The sequence below is a fragment of the Zingiber officinale genome, chromosome 8B, assembly GCF_018446385.1.
Source record: "Zingiber officinale cultivar Zhangliang chromosome 8B, Zo_v1.1, whole genome shotgun sequence".
NCBI lineage: Eukaryota > Viridiplantae > Streptophyta > Magnoliopsida > Zingiberales > Zingiberaceae > Zingiber > Zingiber officinale.
In genome coordinates this window covers 46,721,274-46,739,834 of record NC_056001.1, presented here as the reverse complement: position 1 = coordinate 46,739,834, position 18,561 = coordinate 46,721,274, and the positions used below count along the sequence as shown (strand labels likewise).

Below are 18,561 nucleotides of genomic sequence, written 5' to 3'. Positions count from 1 at the left end.
ATTTGGTTACTTTAATCACCCAGTGATAAGCCTTTCTGCATGGACCCGACAGAACAAGGTTTGGTCGGGCCTAAAGGCACTTAAGCCTTATAAAGCTCTTAATATACGATCAACTAGTTAGAGACAAGTCAAACATAAGGTTTTGTGTATGCGCTCAGTCAAGTAAGGGCCCGACCGGGTTTAAGGACACTTAGCCTTATAAAGCTCTTAATATATGATCAGCTGGATAGAGACAAGTCAAGCATAAGGTTCTGTGTGTGCGCTCAGTCAGACAAGGGCCCGATCGGGCTTAAGGGCACTTAGCCTTATAAAGCTCTTAATATACGATCAGCTAGATAGAGATAAGTCAAGTATAAGGTTCTGTGTGTGCGCTCAGTCGGGCAAGGGCCCGACAGGGCTTAAAGGCACTTAGCCTTATAAAGCTCTTAATATACGATCAACTGGATAGAGACAGACAGGTCGAGCATAAGATTCTGCGTGCGCTCAGTCAGGCAAGGGCTCGACCGGACTTAAGGGCACTTAGCCTTATAAAGCTCTTAATATACGATCAACTAGACAGAGACATGTCAAACATAAGGTTTTGTGTGTGTGCTAAGTCGGGCAAGGGTCCAGCTAAGCTTAAGGAAACTTAGCCTTATAAAGCTCTTAATATACGATCAGCTAGACAGAGACATGTCAAACATAAGGTTTTGTGTGTGTGCTAAGTCGGGCAAGGGTCCAGCTAAGCTTAAGGAAACTTAGCCTTATAAAGCTCTTAATATACGATTAGCTGGATAGAGACAGGTCAAGCATAAGGTTTTGTGTGTGCGCTCAGTCGGGCAAGGGCCCAACCGGGCTCAAGGGCACATAGTTTTATAAAGCTCTTAATATACGAACAGCTGGATAGAGATAGGTCAAATATAAGGTTCTGTGTGTGCGCTCAGTCGAGCAAGGGTCCGGTCGGGCATAAGGGCACTTAGCCTTATATTAGTTCTTTAACATAAATGATTGGTTAGACAGCTCCTTGAATGAATTACTAGTATACTCTATGCATCATATTAGTTCTTGAGCAGATTCCCGACAGCACTCAATACATAATAAAGCAACTTAAAGGAAGGATAGACTTGAATATGGCCAGCCTTAAGGGTCGGTCGAGATATACTCAGCAGACAACATCCAACAGTATTATAACAGATTATCAGAACTTGTCGGGAATATTCCCTCGAAACCTTCTTCGAAGGTTATTATGTCCCTCAGAAGCCAGCTAAGCATAACAGCATATTCTCGTAACTGCCTCAACAAAGGCGTAAGACATAAGCGACAAAAGAGGTATATCAATGGGTAGAAGAAAGATTCCTCGAACAATTATTGCACATTGCCCATGATGTACTTTCTCCAACACCTAACAAACTCTGAGACACCGGGGACCACCTCATGATCACGGAGGCATGTGAGGTGGTATAAAAGGGAGATCTTCTCCGTTGATAAGGTACGTAAACTCTGCATCTGTAACTCTACTTTCGCACGAATTTCCCACTACTGTTTCTTCTTCCTTTTCCACCGGAATTGTATTGATTTGAGCATTGGAGAGCCTTGCCAAGGATCTCCATCCCGAGCTTTGGTCACTAACGCTTTATCGGATCATCGGAGTGTATGCAGGAGCGTTGAGGAGTTTCGTCATCCTGGATCGAGAGGTCTTCCGCCGATCAAAAAACCAATCACCGAAACCAGTCGCCATCTCTCCAGCTCTCAGACAGGATCAACCATGTTTATTCCATCATCAATGTTGGAGAACATAAGATACCCAACCAATTTGAATCAACTAATTCTACTGGTAATCGATCTTGCCCTATAAAAGTTTTTCACCTGTCACTAAAATAAATCCAATGGTAATCGATCTTGCCCTATAAAAGTTTTTCACCTGTCACTAAAATAAATCCAAAAGTGCAAGTAACGAACAACCCAACATCCTAGATTTTTCATCTCACTGAAAGGAAATATCCTATAATGCGTCGTAACTAGAAATTGAACCGTGAGTACTTGGGAGACTGCATAAGTGTTCTGCCATTACACTGTAACCCAGGAGCTCAAGAACATGTCCTTTGATTGATTACCTTTTTTTTATTTAGTTGGCATCAAATATTCAACTTATGTCGACTAATCATACGAGTGACCAGTCTCACCCTACAAAAACTTCTCACCAGCTATCTAAGTAAATTAGAAAATACTCACAGCTAATAGCCCATCAATCCAATATTATTAGATCCACCATCCATTAAAAACAATACACCTAATCGTAATTAACTGAAGATGTTTAATCAATAGAGTTTCAAGAGTTGGATGCAACCGAACTCGGAGTCGAAAATGAACCTTAAGCTGTTGGACTATGGCCATTATTATCATAACAAGCTACCAAGCTCACTTAGTGTAGTTGGCTAGGTGTCAGAGTTTAATGCAACCTTTCCAGTCTGATGCAATCTTTCCGAGCTAAGTCGACAATGGCCCTTTAAGCTATTGGACCATGGCTGGGTACCACCATAGTACACCGCAAGAAACATTCAAATTGGGAATGATGGGGAAACTCCAATTTTAAAATGAAACAAATTGGCTTTCATGTCTTGAGACAGACGTTTCAACCAAACGATTCAATCCAATTCTGAAACACTTTCATAATCATAACCCACATAATTAATAAGCTTAGTTCAGTTTCAGTGGTAATCACCATTGTTTTTCCTAATCTCCGCATAGCTTAGTGTCAGACATTTCGATTAACTATAAGTTGATACATGAACGCCTTCAAGGCTTTACTAGCTACAAACAACCCAAAGACCCACAGGTTGGCTCTGTTTATTCGTAATGGCCAATGCATAAAATTATCTGACTCAGGAAGAAGCCCCATGTACTGAAAGAAGTTGTTCAATACCGCGGCGCTGTGTCGATGATAAAAGAGCCATTTTTAAGACATGTTCAGTGCTCAAATGAAGAATGAATTAAACATTAAAAGAATTCTACCTCCGCCAATAGTTGCTTCAGGTAGTTTCTCTATCGAATACCTGTGTCTGGTAATGTACATGATAGGCACTCCGGGAATCTGCTTAAGCCTTGCACTTTTTAGAGCATAGTAATAGGGTAAAACAGTACTGCAAATACAATTTTAGGCCTATACCTTGCGTATCCTTCGCTTCAAGTCTCTATCGCATGTTGCAACAATATAGCATTTGTGCTGTACATGATAAGGTGGAATCCTCAATACAAGAAGATAAAAAGGGTGGAGAATATACAAGGGAGAAAACAGTTAAGGATATTAAAGCCAGGAGAGGTTTCCGACAAAAATGGAGATCAATTTTATAAAAATTTATAGAAACAGTAACTTTCTGTAGGGCAAATTGGTGAGACTTTAGAAACACATTTTGGCATATCAAATGCCACAATAAGATGAATGACAATATCCTCGTCTATCTATAAAATACCAGATCCTGAATACAATTGAATCCTTAAACACTGAAAATACCAGGTTTGTAATAGTCGCATTGGTTGACAAGATCAAACTGGGTAAACCTAAGGGATGGTTCAATTCGACTCAGACCCTATGGTGCAGTAGTGCCAAGGAAATTGATAAACTTAGCTAAACAAGTCGGCAGTAAACTTAGACAGGAAGAGATTTGGTTAACATGGGCTCAGTGCCTAAGCCAAATACTACTAAATTTAACAAATAACTGAAACATTTGATGAACTTTCAAATGGAAAAAGGAAGCAGAAATTGGTGTTTACAAGAATATGTATCGGAACTTGCAACTTTGTACAAACATAGCAAGAAGATAACGAGTCCATGAAATAATATTGCTAAAAATTGAGTGATCTAATTCTAAGTGCTATAAATTAGTTTGTTGCAAACCTGAGTAACCCTGTCAACGATGCAATCATCAGCATAAGTCCCTTTATGTGTACATGGTAACCTATCAAATCTAGGATCTTTGGCAATCCTTTAAAAGAAAAAAAATACATCTAATTAACCATTACATAGGTAAAATTGAATTATATATTTTAGGAAATTGATGAAGAAAAAAAAGAAGTTACCTTAAAGCCACACGATACTTCTGTCCCAACTTTTCAAGCTCAGCCATAACACAATCTGTGATGCATGGAGTGCCTACAGTACAAACATGAGTGTAACAATTTCTTTATAAGATAGATAAAGGTGCTAAGATGACCAAATAATCCTAATATAAACAAAATAGGAAGGCACGGTCCTCTCTAAAAGACAACTTACATTTAGCATAGAGGCAATCCATCATGCCTTTCTCCAAATCCAACTAGAACCATTAACAAAGCAATCAGCAAAGATAACCAATAAAGAAAAATATCATATATTCTAGAGGAATAAGATCCCTTACAAACATAACATGAAATTAAGATTTGCAAAGATGAACTAGAGCATTTTCAACTATACATGTTTCTACTACTATCACAAACATTCCTGAAGAGCCAACACATATCATCTATATGAAAGAAATTATCAAGCAGTCGACATTTTGATTAATAAATAACACATGAATAAATTGTGCTTCAACAAGGTTCTGATAGATATTTCTACTGAATGAAAAGTTAGCAAAATTAACAATACTAATTTCTCCAGCCACCTAGTAGTCTCAGCTAGAATGGCCATATACAATACAATTATATTTACCATCTTTGAATTGAGCAAGCAAATAATGTTATTCTTGTTAATTGCAAAAAAGAAATGTTGGCAATGCCAACTAACACAATGTCCTCAAGTTTCACCAACCACTATTTAAGAACTGATGAAATGATAACAGACACTGTCAAGCATCAATTTGTTCTCACTATTAATATGTAAATAATATTGATAACAATATGTAAATAATATTAATAACAACAAGATGAGAGATAGCATTAGAAAAAAAATTAGATTCAATAGGGTCTACAGCAATGACTTCACCATATAGCATTTACTTGAAAAAGCGAGAAAGACAGAGAAACATGGTAGAAGAGAAAAATAAACAACCATTTTTTAAAAAATGCAATGGATAAAGAAATTGATAGAAGTGCTGCAAACAAAAAGAGACTAAGATCTCTACATATAGGCCAAGCGATGTGTACCGATGGGAGGAGACTACATTTATGGGTCATTTGTTTATTGCATGAGACGGATACTTTTGGGATGGTGACGTGTTGTCCTTGAGAATTAACTTAGGGACCAATTTCTCTAAAATTGGTTGGAATTATAGACATTGTTGTCGCACGTAGTGAGGAAAGGAAGGCTATAGGACTAATTCTAAGATAAGACAAGGATTATGTGTTTGTCTTGGAGGCAGTGTAGGAGTTGGTGGGTAGTAACTGTAAGGCCTCATGGTTGTTGATAATAGTATCCTCATTGATCTTGACATAGACCATATTGGTGCTAACATGCATGAAGTGGTAAGCCACCTGGCTGATGACCTTTCAGACCTTGAGCCAAACATTTTTGGTGAAGACGATGGAGATGCATATGTACTTGTCAATTTGGGTCAAGGCAACCAAGCACGTGCACTCTTGCTGAGAAATCAGATGAGTTTAGCATGCAATAATCAAGCTCGTCAAGGATCCCAGACTGTAGATGGGATAGTCAGACAAGGTGATTGGTGATGTGGAGAGTATTGGATCTTGTATTCTCAATGATAAGGATGCCACTTGGTATGCATTTTACCATGTTCCCTTTGCAACGGAACTTCCAATTGGGAGTGAAGAGCATAATGGGAAACTCTAAAGAGAAACCTTAGAACTTAATCAATTACCAAGTTGAGAGGGGCATAAAGTAGAAAAGGAATAACTTACAGTTACATATAAACAAGATTTCAAAAAAAAACACAAATAACTAAATATTCATGTTGGGATAACTACTGAAAGTTGTAAACAAGTGACATCATCCATAAGCCCATCAAAAATTAGGATGTGACATTCTCACTGGCACTATGTAAAGAAACCCTCAATTAGTGGTTCATTATTATCTACAAGCTCCTACTGAGATAATCTGAGGCCAGCATGCACTGAAACTATATTCTAGTTTCTCAACAGAAAACAGAGAGATGGATATCAAGCCAACTATCAATCAGAATAATTTTGCTTACACTGAGAAAACAAAATTATATTACTTTTTATTACACATAGGCAAAACCAACATTGAAGGCCATAATGCATAAAGAAAGGCACCTTATTTTGGATAGAGAAGTTAATGAAATTGGTGTCCACAATAACCCTGTAAGGTGGGCAAATAGCAGCATTGTATGTGAAGACCAATGCAGAGGAAACACCCGGCCTTCAAAACACAAAGAGAAAAATAATAAGAAAGAATAATTGTAGGAAGAAAAACATTGATACAATGAATAACATATGCGTACACATTGCGAGGAAGTTTCTCCTTTTCAAGATCCTTCTTTTTAGGATTCAACACCTCTTCCTTGTATCTAAAATTAAAATTCAGAAATATTATAACATACAAAGAGGAGCACAACAAAATGAGCTTTTCACTTACTTCCTGAGGGTTTTAGGACCGATAAGCCTCTTTGTGACTGCAAACTTAGGACCTTTCTTCGCTCGCCCCATCACTGCAGTACACTACTTTGAAGAAGAACATTTATTAAAACTAATTGTGCATCTATTCGCATCACATATATCTAATGAGACTCAAAAAATCATGAGAGTTTTTTGTCATGCCTCGTACGAGCTAGGCTTGGCTTCACTCACTGCGAATACATGCATAGTAATTTCCACTAGTGTTACGTACATATCTCAGCAATTAACTCAAAAGACAATGAAAGGAGAGTGAGTATAAAGTGGAAAGTGGAGATAAGAGAATGACGTGCATGATAATATAATCAAAGAGGGCAACAACATAATTTACAATTTATATGTTCATGTCATTCGTCACTTAATTAATGTCATCAGTCTCCATAATTTCTCATTTTTCAACATTTCACACATTATAACGTACTTTATCGGACAATTCAACATAGTTTATTAAGTGGGTGAACGACATGCAATACACTCATCAAGAACGTGTCATATCAATAAAGATACATATTATAATGTACTTTATTTGACAATTCAACATAGTTTATTAAGTGGGTAAACGACATGCAATACACTCATCAAGAACGTGTCATATCAGTAAAGGTGAACGGCCTACAATCACCCTATTTTGAACACATCATGTATAAATATAAATATAAAAGTGAGCAACTGACAACCCACCCAAGAAGGATGCATCGTATATGAGAGTGAATGACTCGTAATCTACTCATAATGAAATGCATCGTACGTATGCACATATAGATAGCATAGATCGGGTGAACGACCTAGAATCCACCCAAAGGAGATATATCTTATATACATGGGATGAACGGTTTACAATCTACCCAATACGAAAGTACATCAAGTGAATGCACATATACAAGTACATATATAAGTGAACGACTCGCAATCCACCCTAAAAGTGCCTTAAAAAAAAGATGAACGATCTGCAATCCATCCCGTGAGATGAATTTGAGTTGGACCCGTCAGGTTGGACTGCCCCACCAAACAATATAAGTAGGTTGGGTTGAGAATTCATCAACCCATTTTAAGGTGAGACAAGACGAGACCTAGACCGACCCGCCTAAGCCCGCATGGGTTGAGAAAAAAAATCTTCTAAAATTTAAAACTAAAGTGAAAAACTCAATGGGCTCATGAGGTTGACCTGCCTAATCCACAATTCAAACTTTAAATTTTCAACCTTTTCTATATATATATATATATTTTGAAGAGCTCATGGCTTGGCCCGCCTAACCCACAGCCTGTCTTGGATTGAGGATTTCCCAACTTGGCAGGATGGTTGGCCGGCCCGCCTCACCTCGCCATAGGATGCACGGATTGGTCCATTTGACAGCACTAGGTGCCTCACATAAGATTAAGAAGAACGGTTCGCAATCCACTCCATGAGGAAAAATCATCTCAATTTGGCCGAAGCCTATGAACACACAGAAAGAACCGAAAGTCCTTTTTAAAGCACGGAGCAAATGCTCTATATTTATATAGAAAAATATTTTTATTACTAACCTTGTATAAATAATCTCATAACTTTTATAGAGTAGAACCGAAGTTCACACAAGGTTTTACATTTGTTTCTCCATTCACTTAGTTGAGAGTTATGTAATTTCTTATTAGCATTGAGCTAGAGCCCTCTCATATTTCTTATCTCTTTTAAGACTAATTAATAAATTTTGGAAGAGTAACAACAAAAAGGCTATGAAAAGACAAGCAAATATAAATGACAATATTAAGCAAATAGAGATATATAAAACATGCAATTTATTATTTCCAACAGATATACTGAAAATATTTGTTACTTATTATCATAAACCCTTAGATGACTTGCAACAGTAAGCAACATTTGAAATAAAGTTTTAATCTACTTTCTAATCCAACAGAAAGGTCCTTTGAATTGAATCAGAATCAAGTTTAAGTGGGGGCATTCCTTAATAATTTAGCACCGCATATATTCAAGTTACACCTAATGGAGTATGTTAATCATGCAATAAGGTGAAGGGATAAAGTAAGAAAACTCCACCTGAATCGAAGGGTATCTGCAGTGAAAGGTAAGGAGAGGGATAGATAGGGGCCAAGCGAAATCTCACCTGAAAGTAACAAACGACAAGTGTGAGAGCGCCGATTGGGAAAGGAAATTGGAAGGGGAGTCAGGGATTTGGAATAAAATCCGACGAGCAAGGGCGGAGGTGAGCGGCGCCAATTGGTAGAGGGAATAGGAAGGGGGAGTCGGGGATTTGGAAAAAATAAAAACCCTAATTAAACTCAATATATAAATCAGTTTTAAAATTGATATATATATATATAGATACACGAAAACCTATAAATGAGCTTCTATTTAATTATAAAAGCAGTGAAAATGACGAGTGACTGATAATCTAAAAAAATCAAAGAGAAAAGTTTGCCTAAGTAACGAACACAATGACCAATGCGCAAAGCATTACTCACCTTGGAACTTCGTCGAGAACGTTGTCGGAGGCAGTACAGTTTTCCTTAGGTATCCCTACTAGGTTTGTCTTCGATATGTTGCGGCAGCTTGGGCGGTGCGTAATTCTTCCAATCGTCCTAAGAAAGTCCTCGAATGAACTTATCTACATTCTCCTACTGCAGGTTCTTGAATAACTTCGACAGAGGCGATGACTGGTCGAGAAGATGAGTAGCGGATGGCGCCGAAGGTTCCAAGCGATGAGGACCTGGGCTGAGGCGGCGACGACCGAAGGAGATTTGAAAAGAGAAAAGTCCCAAGGGTTAGGTATATGATGGGGTTGAATTTGAACCGGCTTTATTTTGCAAAGACTAGTTTGACCATAAATATCGTTGTTTATCAGGGAAAAAATCATCTAATATTGTTCTTTAATTAGCAAAATGCAAAAATTCGAAATTTGATTTGAAATATTTTAATTAATTCAGTAGATTTTAACTTAATATATATTAATTACCATGAAAATTATAAATAAATTAAAATAATTCTAAAATTATTATTTTCCCTTTAATCAGTCATATAATTTAATATTTTATTTGATTTATTTATTTATTTCTTCTTATTTTTAGTTTTTTTACTATTTAATTTTCTATTATTGATATATACTTCTCTTTTATATGTTTTTATTTTTTAAAATTTATTTTTTTAATAAAAAAATAAATTTTAAGTATTTACGTTGAACTTGGCAACGGATTCAAAATGTGAGTCATGCCCAAAGCCAAGACCTAGCCTAGTTCGGCACAATCTTAGAGCGGGATCTAGTTGTGCTTGACTCAGCCCATGGGCAAAGGCTCCCTTGCCTTGCTCACGGACCAAGTAGACTAGGCATGATATGATCGAAATATTATTAGGTTAACTCAAAAAATTGAAACATAGAATTTACTCTGATCCAAATAATAAAATCCTTGTTCTTCCTTTTGTCATTGTTGTTCCTTATTAGAGAAAGAAAATGGAGTGGAAGTAGGAGCATCCATCCTTACTCTATTCTAGTACATTTCATTAACAATTCTCTAGTGGTATAATCATGTCTTAAATGATGGAGTCCCCATGGAATACCCAATTGGTTAGAAGGTGGCAGACATGTTACAATAGGGCAAAGGATCAATTTTCGATGGGCGCATGCCCTCAGGACCCCCTCCCGCCCCTAGCTAACTTCGTGGTCGGCTATAAGCTGATCCCGTAATTTACTTCCCGTCGTATAACCTGGGACGGATTGTGAGGGGCGCCTAAGATGAGAGTAATCACATTTTGTTACAATGCCTTAAATGACCGAGTTTGACCATATGGATTTGATGAATTTCATAAAGGTTTAAAGTTAGGTTCAAATGAATTTACTCATATTGTGTGTCAGATTACTTGACATTTACATTGTATGAGTGATGAACGAAGTTCAAGTTGATCGAAGTCGACCGAACATTAGGTAAAAAGGAAAGTCCAATAAAAATTGATAGATGGGTGAAGTTCAAGTTGGTCAAGATCAATCGAGCATTTGGTAATTTAAAGTCCTATGGGTACTTGCAAATTTTAAAGTTCAATTTGGGGTATAAGGAAATAAGTCATTTGAGGGATAAGGGAGGTAAAAGTTCTCTTTCCCTCCCCTCACCTCCTTCCCTCACCTTCTTCCAAAAAAAAGGGGGTAAAAGTTACTTTTCCATTACTTACCCTTCCCTAACCTCCTCCCAAAGAGACCATAAGAGTTAGCAAATAACAAGGACTTGAAGGTGAAACCTCTTGACAAATGAGAAGTCCTGGAAAGTCAAGTTCAGTCAAATACCTGGCAAATAAAGAAATCTGGAAATAATACCTCTTAGCAAATGGGAAGACTCAATAGATTAAGGTTGACTAAGATCATTCCGTGTAACTCTACAAAGGTAAACCCCTAAGGCGTAGCGCAGACGGTGGATGTATGACATCTCTAACATAATGGTCAGTGGTCGATTCTCAGGAAATGATGACCTGGATTCACCCCACCATGCGCCTAACGCATATGTACCTGCATTTACCTCCTTCCATATCTATAGGACTAATCCGAGGGGAGTCGTTATGGTAGTGGATCTACCTTTTTTCTAAAGGTAAACTCTTGAAATGGGAGTTTTGAAAGACTAGTTTTCTTACTTAGTCGAAGACTTAATTGAGCCAAAAACTAGGAGTTGATCAACTATTTTTCAATCATTCGATTGATATGATTAGTCAACTAGAGAGTGCAATAAAGGTAGAAAACTTCTGATAGGAAGAGATGTTGCCAAAAGTATAACAACTTCAAATTTGAAGAACAAGGGATAAAGTTTATGAGTCACAAATTTAGGAGTTTTCATGCCCCCTCAAAGATCTCTGAGACCTCTATGTAAGGGTGTCGCGGATCTTATTAAGTAGGATCTAGACTTTTTGTCGTTGAGAATCGATCCAGGGCTATACTCTTGGCAATAGCACCCACGTCTACACGTTGTGCAAATGTGGTTGCGGTTACCACCCACTTCTGCATTTTGTGCACAAGTTTCAGTGACTGCACAAGTGCCTATATAGGCACGTGCGTCCCAAGGGTTGGTTGGAGTTACTGGAGAGAGGGGCTAGTTTTAGTAATTGGCCGTGAACATTCAAGGTGAGTTGGAGTTTGGTTTGTCCTTTTGACAACAAGTAAGAAGAACCAAGATCTGTGGGAGATCACTATAAGTTTTTACAGGCTTCAAATTTTATGCATTTCAGGCATTATAAATGCTACAATGGTATCAGAGCAAATTTTAGTTCTAAAAGCATGAAACTCCCGGAGTTGGCTCTATCATGTTCTTCCGTCACCTGCTGCTGCGCCAGGCGAGATAGTGGCAGAGACGCCTATAAATCTCTGCCACTATCTCGCCTGGCGCGGCAATAGGCGACGAAAGAACATGACAGAGCCAACTCCGAGAGTTTCATGCTTTTAGAACTAAAATTTGCTCTGATACCATTGTAGCATTTCTAATGCATAAAATACACAAAATTCGAAGCATGTAAAAGCTTACAGTGATCTCCCACAAATCTTGGCTATTCTTTCTTGTTGTCGAAAGGACAACAAATTTGAAGGGGGCATGAAAACTCATTGATTTGTGACATAAACTTTATCCTTTGTTCCTCACATTTGAAGTTGTTAAACTTTTGGCAACATCTCTTCCTATCAAAAGTTTTCTACCTTTAGTACACTCTCTAGTTGACTAATCATATCAATCGAATGATTGTAAAATAGTTGATTAACTCCTAGTTTTTGGCTCAATTAAGTCTTCACCTAAGTAAGAAAACTAGTCTTTCAAAACTTCCATTTCAAGAGTTTACCTTTAGAAAAAAGGTAGAACCACTACCATAACGGCTCCCCTCGGACTGGTCCTACAGATATGGAAAGAGGTAAATGCAGGTACATATGCATTAGGTGCATGGTGGTCATCATTTCCTGATAATCAACCACTGGCCAATACGCTAGAGATGTCATACGCCCACCATCTACGCTACGCCCTAGGGGTTTACCTTTAGAAACTTACATGATATGATCTTAGTCAACCTTAATCTACTGTGTCTTCCCATTTGCTAAGAGGCATTATTTCCATATTTCCTTATTTGCCAGGTATTTGACTAAACTTCACTTACCAAGTCTTCTCATCTGTCAAGAGGTTTCACCTTCAAGTCTTTGTTATTTGCTAACTCTTATGGTCTGTTTGGGAGAAGGTAAGGGAAGGGTAAGTAATGGAAAAGTAACTTTTACACTTTGTTTTTTGAAAGAAGGTGAGGGAAGGAGGTGAGGGGAGGGAAAGAGAACTTTTACCCTCCCTTATCCCTCAAATGGCTTATTTCCTTATACCCCAAATTGAGGTATAAGGAAGTTACCATCCTTTTCATTTCCTTCCCCTCCCTTTCCTTTCCTTTCCTTTCCATTAATAAACCTCCCCTCACCCCATCCAAACAAAGGCTTATTTACTTTAAAATTTGCAAGTACCCATAGGACTTTAAATTACCAAATGTTCGATTGATCTTGACTAACTTGAACTTCACCCATCTATCAATTTTTGTTGGACTTTCTTTTTTACCTAATGTTCGGTCGACTTCGATCAACTTGAACTTCATCCATCACTCATACAATGTAACTGTCAAGTAATTTGACACACAATATGAGTAAATCCATATGAACCTAACTTTAAACCTTTACAAAATTCATCAAATCCACATGGTCAAATTTAGTCATTTAAGACATTATAACAAAAGGTGATTACGCTCATCTTAGGCACCTCTCACAATCCGTCCTAGGTTATATAAAGGGAGATAAATTACAGGATCAGCTTATAGCCGACTGTCAAGTTAGCTAGGGGCGGGAGAGGTATTTTTCCCTGAGGACATGCATCCGTCGAAAATTGATCCTTTGCCCTATTGTAACAAGCCTGCCACCCTCTAACCAATTGGATATTCCATGGGAACTACATCATTTAAGACATGATTACACCACTAGAGAATTGTTAATGAAATGTACTAGAATAGAGTCAGGATGGATCCCCCTACTCCCACTCCAATTTCTTCCTCTAATAAGGACAACAATGACAAAAGGAAGAACAAGGATTTTATTATTTGGATCAGAGTAAATTCAATGTTTCAATTTTTTGAGTTAACCTAATAATATTTCGATCATATCATGCCTAGTCTACTTGGTCCGTGAGCAAGGCAAGGGAGGCTTTGCCCATGGGCTGAGTCAAGCACAACTTGATCCCGCTCTAAGATTGTGCCGAACTAGGCTAGGTCTTAGCCTTGGGCATGACTACTATGTGTCTGTATGCCAAGTTCAACCTAAATACTTAAAATTTATTTTTTTATTAAAAAGATATTTTATAAAAAATAAAAACATATAAAAGAGAAGTGTATATTAATAATAGAAAATTAAATAGTAAAAAACTAAAAATAAGAAGAAATTAATAAATAAATCATATAAAATATTAAATTATATGACTGATTAAAGGGAAAATAATAATTTTAGAATTATTTTAATTTATTTATCATTTTCATGGTAATTAATATATATTAATTTAAAATCTACTGAATTAATTAAAATATTTCAAATCAAATTTCGAATTTTTGCATTTTGCTAATTAAAGAACAATATTAGATGATTTTTTCCCCGATAAACAAAGCTATTTATGGTCAAACTAGTCATTGCAAAATAAAGCCGGTTCAAATTCAACCCCATCATATACCTAAACCTTAGGACTTTTCTCTTTTCAAATCTCCTTCTGTCGTCGCCGCCTCAGCCCATGTCCTCACCGCCTGGAACCTTCGGCGTTGTCCACTACTCATCTCCTCAACCAGTCATCGTCTCTGCCAGAGTTATTCAAGAACCTACAAGTAGGAAAACATAGATAAGTTCGTTCCAGGACTTCCTTAGGATGATTGGAAGAATTACGGGCCGCCTGAGCTACTGCAACATATCGAAGTCAGAGCTAGTAGGGATAACTAAGGAAAACTATACTTTGTCTCCGACGATGTTCTCGACGATGTTCTAAGGTGAGTAATGTTTGGCGCATTGGTCATTGTGCTCGTTACTTAGGCAAACTTTTGTCTCCGATTGTTTTGGGTTCTCAGTCACTCGTCATCTTCACTGCTTTTACAATTAAATAGAAGCTCATTTATAGGTTTATATATATATATATATATATCAATTTTAAAACTGATTTATATATAGAGTTTAATTAGAGTTTTTATTTTTTCCAAATCCCCGACTCCCCCTTCCTAATCCCTCTACCAACCGGCGCCGCCCCGCTCGCCAGATTTTATTCCAAATCCCTGACTCCTTCCAATTCCCTCTCCCAATCGGTGCTCTCACACTCGTCGTTCATTAATTTCAGATGAGATCTCGCCTGATCCCTCTTTATCCCTCTCCTTGCCTTTCACTGCAAATACCCTTCAATTCAGATGGAGTTTTCTTACTTGATCCCTTCACATTAGTGCATGATTAACATACATCATTCAGTGTAACTTGAATATATGCGGTGCTAAATTACTTAAGGAATGCCCCACTTAAACTTGATTCTGATTCGATTCAAAGGATCTTTCTATTGGATTAGAAAGTATATTAAAATTTTATTTCAAATGTTGGTTACTGTTACAAGTCATCTAAGGGTTTATGATAATAAATAACTAATAATTTCAGTATATCTGTTGGAAATAATAAATTGCATGCTTTTATATATCTCTATTTGCTTAATCTTGTCATTTATATTTGCTTGTCTTTTCATAGCCTTTTTGTTGTTACTCTTCCAAAATTTATTAATGAGCCTTAAAAGGGATAACTTAGATTATTTTGAGAAATTAAGAGTGGATTAATATCATAAATGATTATGTCAATATAGTTATGAGAAATATGAGAGGGCTCTAGCTTAATGCTAATAAGAAATTACATAACTGTCAACTAAGTAAACGGAGAAACAAATGTAAAACCTTGTGTGAATTTCAGTTCTACTTTATAAAAATTATGAGATTATTTATACAAGGTTAGTAATAAAAATATTTTTCTATATAAATATAGAGCATTTGCTTTGTGCTTTAAAAAGGACTTTTGATTCTTTCTGTGCGTTCATAGGCTTTGGCCAAATTGAGATGATTTTTCCTCACGAAGTGGATTGCAGACCGTTCTCCTTAATCTTATGTGAGGCATCTAGTGTTGTCAAACGAGTCAACCCGTGGTGGGGTGGACCGACCTACCAAAAATCCATCCTATGGCGAGGTGAGGTGGGTCGGCCAACCATCCTGCCAAGTTGGGAAATCCTCAATCCAAGGCAGGTTGCAGGTTAAGCAGGCCAAGCCATGAGCTCTTCAAAAAATAAAAAATATACATATAGAAAAGGTTGAAAATTTGAAGTTTGAATTGTGGATTAGGCAGGTCAAGCTCCACCCATTGAGTTTTCCACTTTAGTTTTAAATTTTAGAAGAATTTTTTTCTCAACCCACCTGTCAACCCACCCGGGCTTAGGAGGGTCGGTCTAGGCCCCATCTGGTCTCACCTTAAAATGGGTTGATGAAATCTCAACCCAACCTGCTTAAATTATTTGGTGGGGTTGTCAACCCGACGAGTCCAATTCAAATTTACTTCACAAGATGGATTGCAGATCGTTCATCTTTTTTGTGAGGCACTTTTAGGGTGGATTGCGAGTCGTTCACTTATATATGTACTTGTATATGTGCATTCACTTGATGTATTTTCGTATTGGGTGGATTGCAAACCGTTCATCCCATGTATATAAGATACATCTCTTTCGGGAGGATTCCAAATCATTCACCCGATCTATGTTATGTATAGGTGCATACATACGATGCATTTCATTATGAGTGGATTACAAGTCATTCACTCTCATATACGATGCATCCTTCTCGGGTGGGTTGTCAGTTACTCACCTTTATATTTATATTTATACATGATGTGTTCAAAATAGGGGGATTGCAGGTCGTTCACCTTTACTTATATGACACGTTCTTGATGAGTGTATTGCATGTCGTTCACCCACTTAATAAACTATGTTGAATTGTTAGATAAAGTACATTATAATGTGTGAAATGTTGAAAAATAAGTAATTAAGGAAACTGATGACATTAATTAAGAGACAAATGACATGAAAATATAAATTGTAAATTCTGTTGTTGCCCTCTTTGATTATAATATCATGCATGTCTCTCTCTTATCTCCACTTTCCACTTTATACTCACTCTCCTTTCATTGACTTATAAGTTAATTGCTGAGATATGTACATAACACTAGTGGAAATTACTATGCATGTAGTCAACTGTTAGCTTATATATATATATATATTTGTTACAGTTCATGCACGGTGAGTGAAGCTACCATCGAGGCAAACCTTAGTTGTGTGATTATCAGGTCTCAGATTGATTAGGTGATTACCTGGTAATCACATAACTAAGGTTATGGTTGATAACTTGATCCATCCAACACACCTAATCAAACACCTCCACAGCTCCACGGATAAAGATGAAGCACAAGAAATAAGTGAGTCAATAACTAGGGCCTGTGTTTAGTTTCAAGTGTTGTGACAAAAGGAATAGTCCATGAATGAAGCATGAACTTGTGTGTGAGAACACATAGAGCCAAAGCTTTTATCTGTGATTATTGTAATCACTTCTAAATATATTAAGTAGAGTTCTCCATCTCCCATTCTTTCGCCCCTTTAATGCTAACCAATTGAACTTAATAACAAGCATGTTAAAATGCAATGTACCAATGCTGGGTAAGGACAGTGTCAAAGTAAAAGAACTACACTGAAAAACATAAATATAACAACAAAACTTAATAACATACTATCATCAATACAAACAAGTTACAGCAAGAACTGCACAAAAATTAAACAGTTGAAAGAGATTTTGTAGGTTCAACTTACAAGTTGCAAGAACTAAACCAAAACTAAACAAGAACTAAACAGCAACTAAACAGCACCAAAACAAGTACTAAACATCAACTAAACAGCAAGAACTAAACAGCAAGAGCTAAACAACAAGATCTAAACAGCAAGATCTAAACAAGAACTAAACAGCAACTAAACATCAAGAACTAAACAGAACATAAAACAAAAGGGCAACAAGACAATGTTAAAACAAACATGACGAATGTCGGTAGGGTTCTTTCATGGGAAAAAAAACAGGTCTTTCATGATGCAACAATCATTAACAAGTAGACCAGATTTTGAACTGTTGAACTTGTTCAATGCAACCTTACAACAAAATCCATCATGGGATTTGCTATGGAAACAAATACAGGTAAAAGCAACTCCTGTATTATGATCAACAATTAAATGTGAACTTTTTAAAGGAAACTACCTTAGCTAGAATTATTTCCCACCCATTCACAAGCTCTACACTCTTGCTCTCCACCCTCTGCCAATATTCGTGAGCTTTACCCCATAATACTGTAAAAAAAAATGATCAAAAGTCTAAGGTACGTATTAACAGTGTATAAGATCGTACCTTTTCCAAGAAGGCGAGTGGGGATGTTCGCGAATGGGACGTCTTTCGAGGGGGGAAGCCGCTAGGGTTCTTCGCGAGGGGGAAAGCCGCTAGATCGCCTCGAGAGGGAGGATCGCCGCGAGATGGAGGAACGCTGCGTCTGCGCGAGAGGGAGGATCGCCGCGAGAGGGAGGAATCGCTGCGTGTGCGCGAGAGGAGGATCGCTGCTTGTGCTAGGGTTTTATGTGACGCGGTAACCCACTCGGGTTTGATTATATCTAGGGGAATGAAATTTAAAAAATGTTTAGGTTTATTTTATCTCAAAGGTAAATCTAAAAGGGATAATTTTGATTTAAAAATTTTATTATATCAGAATCAAGAAAAATCTATTTTTTTTAATATTTTTAATTCCGGATTATAGGCTCAAAATATATATATATATATACCACGTCATTTTTTTTAATACCGTTTTTTATTTTCCATTTTTTTTAATGAAACTTTTTCTCTTTCCTTAGTTCTTGCAACCGAAGCTCACCTCGGCTCCACCCTCGCGCCCCGCCGCCGGC

The 18,561-nt window shown here is 37.2% G+C and overlaps 1 protein-coding gene across 3 annotated transcripts; it reads right to left on the bottom strand.

Annotated features, from left to right (window-relative positions):
• Positions 1 to 2,623: 2,623 nt before the first annotated feature.
• On the bottom strand, positions 2,624 to 18,259 carry LOC122015791 (rRNA-processing protein FCF1 homolog). 3 transcript variants are annotated; one of them, XM_042572825.1, is made up of 11 exons: positions 18,017 to 18,259; positions 17,870 to 17,958; positions 6,512 to 6,594; positions 6,378 to 6,443; positions 6,190 to 6,295; positions 4,250 to 4,292; positions 4,057 to 4,129; positions 3,875 to 3,962; positions 3,146 to 3,202; positions 2,992 to 3,070; positions 2,624 to 2,909 (listed from the first exon to the last, which is right to left on the bottom strand). In XM_042572825.1, exons 3-11 carry the CDS (start codon positions 6,580 to 6,582, stop codon positions 2,896 to 2,898), a joined length of 597 nt encoding a protein of 198 aa, XP_042428759.1. In that variant the 5' UTR covers positions 6,583 to 6,594; positions 17,870 to 17,958; positions 18,017 to 18,259; the 3' UTR covers positions 2,624 to 2,895. The 3 variants fall into 3 exon arrangements, with proteins under 3 accessions (XP_042428759.1, XP_042428761.1, XP_042428760.1); XM_042572827.1 differs by having other exon boundaries at positions 17,870 to 17,926; XM_042572826.1 differs by lacking the exon at positions 17,870 to 17,958.
• Between the last annotated feature and the right edge of the window lie 302 nt (positions 18,260 to 18,561).

Coding starts and splice junctions, on each gene's coding strand:
- LOC122015791 (XM_042572825.1), bottom strand. CDS start 6,582: ATGGGGCGAGCGAAGAAAGGTCCTAAGTTTGCAGTCACAAAGAGGCTT. Junction 6,444..6,511: donor GGTCCTAAAACCCTCAGGAA/GTAAGTGAAAAG, acceptor TTTTAATTTTAG/ATACAAGGAAGAGGTGTTGA. Junction 6,296..6,377: donor GAGAAACTTCCTCGCAATGT/GTACGCATATGT, acceptor TGTGTTTTGAAG/GCCGGGTGTTTCCTCTGCAT.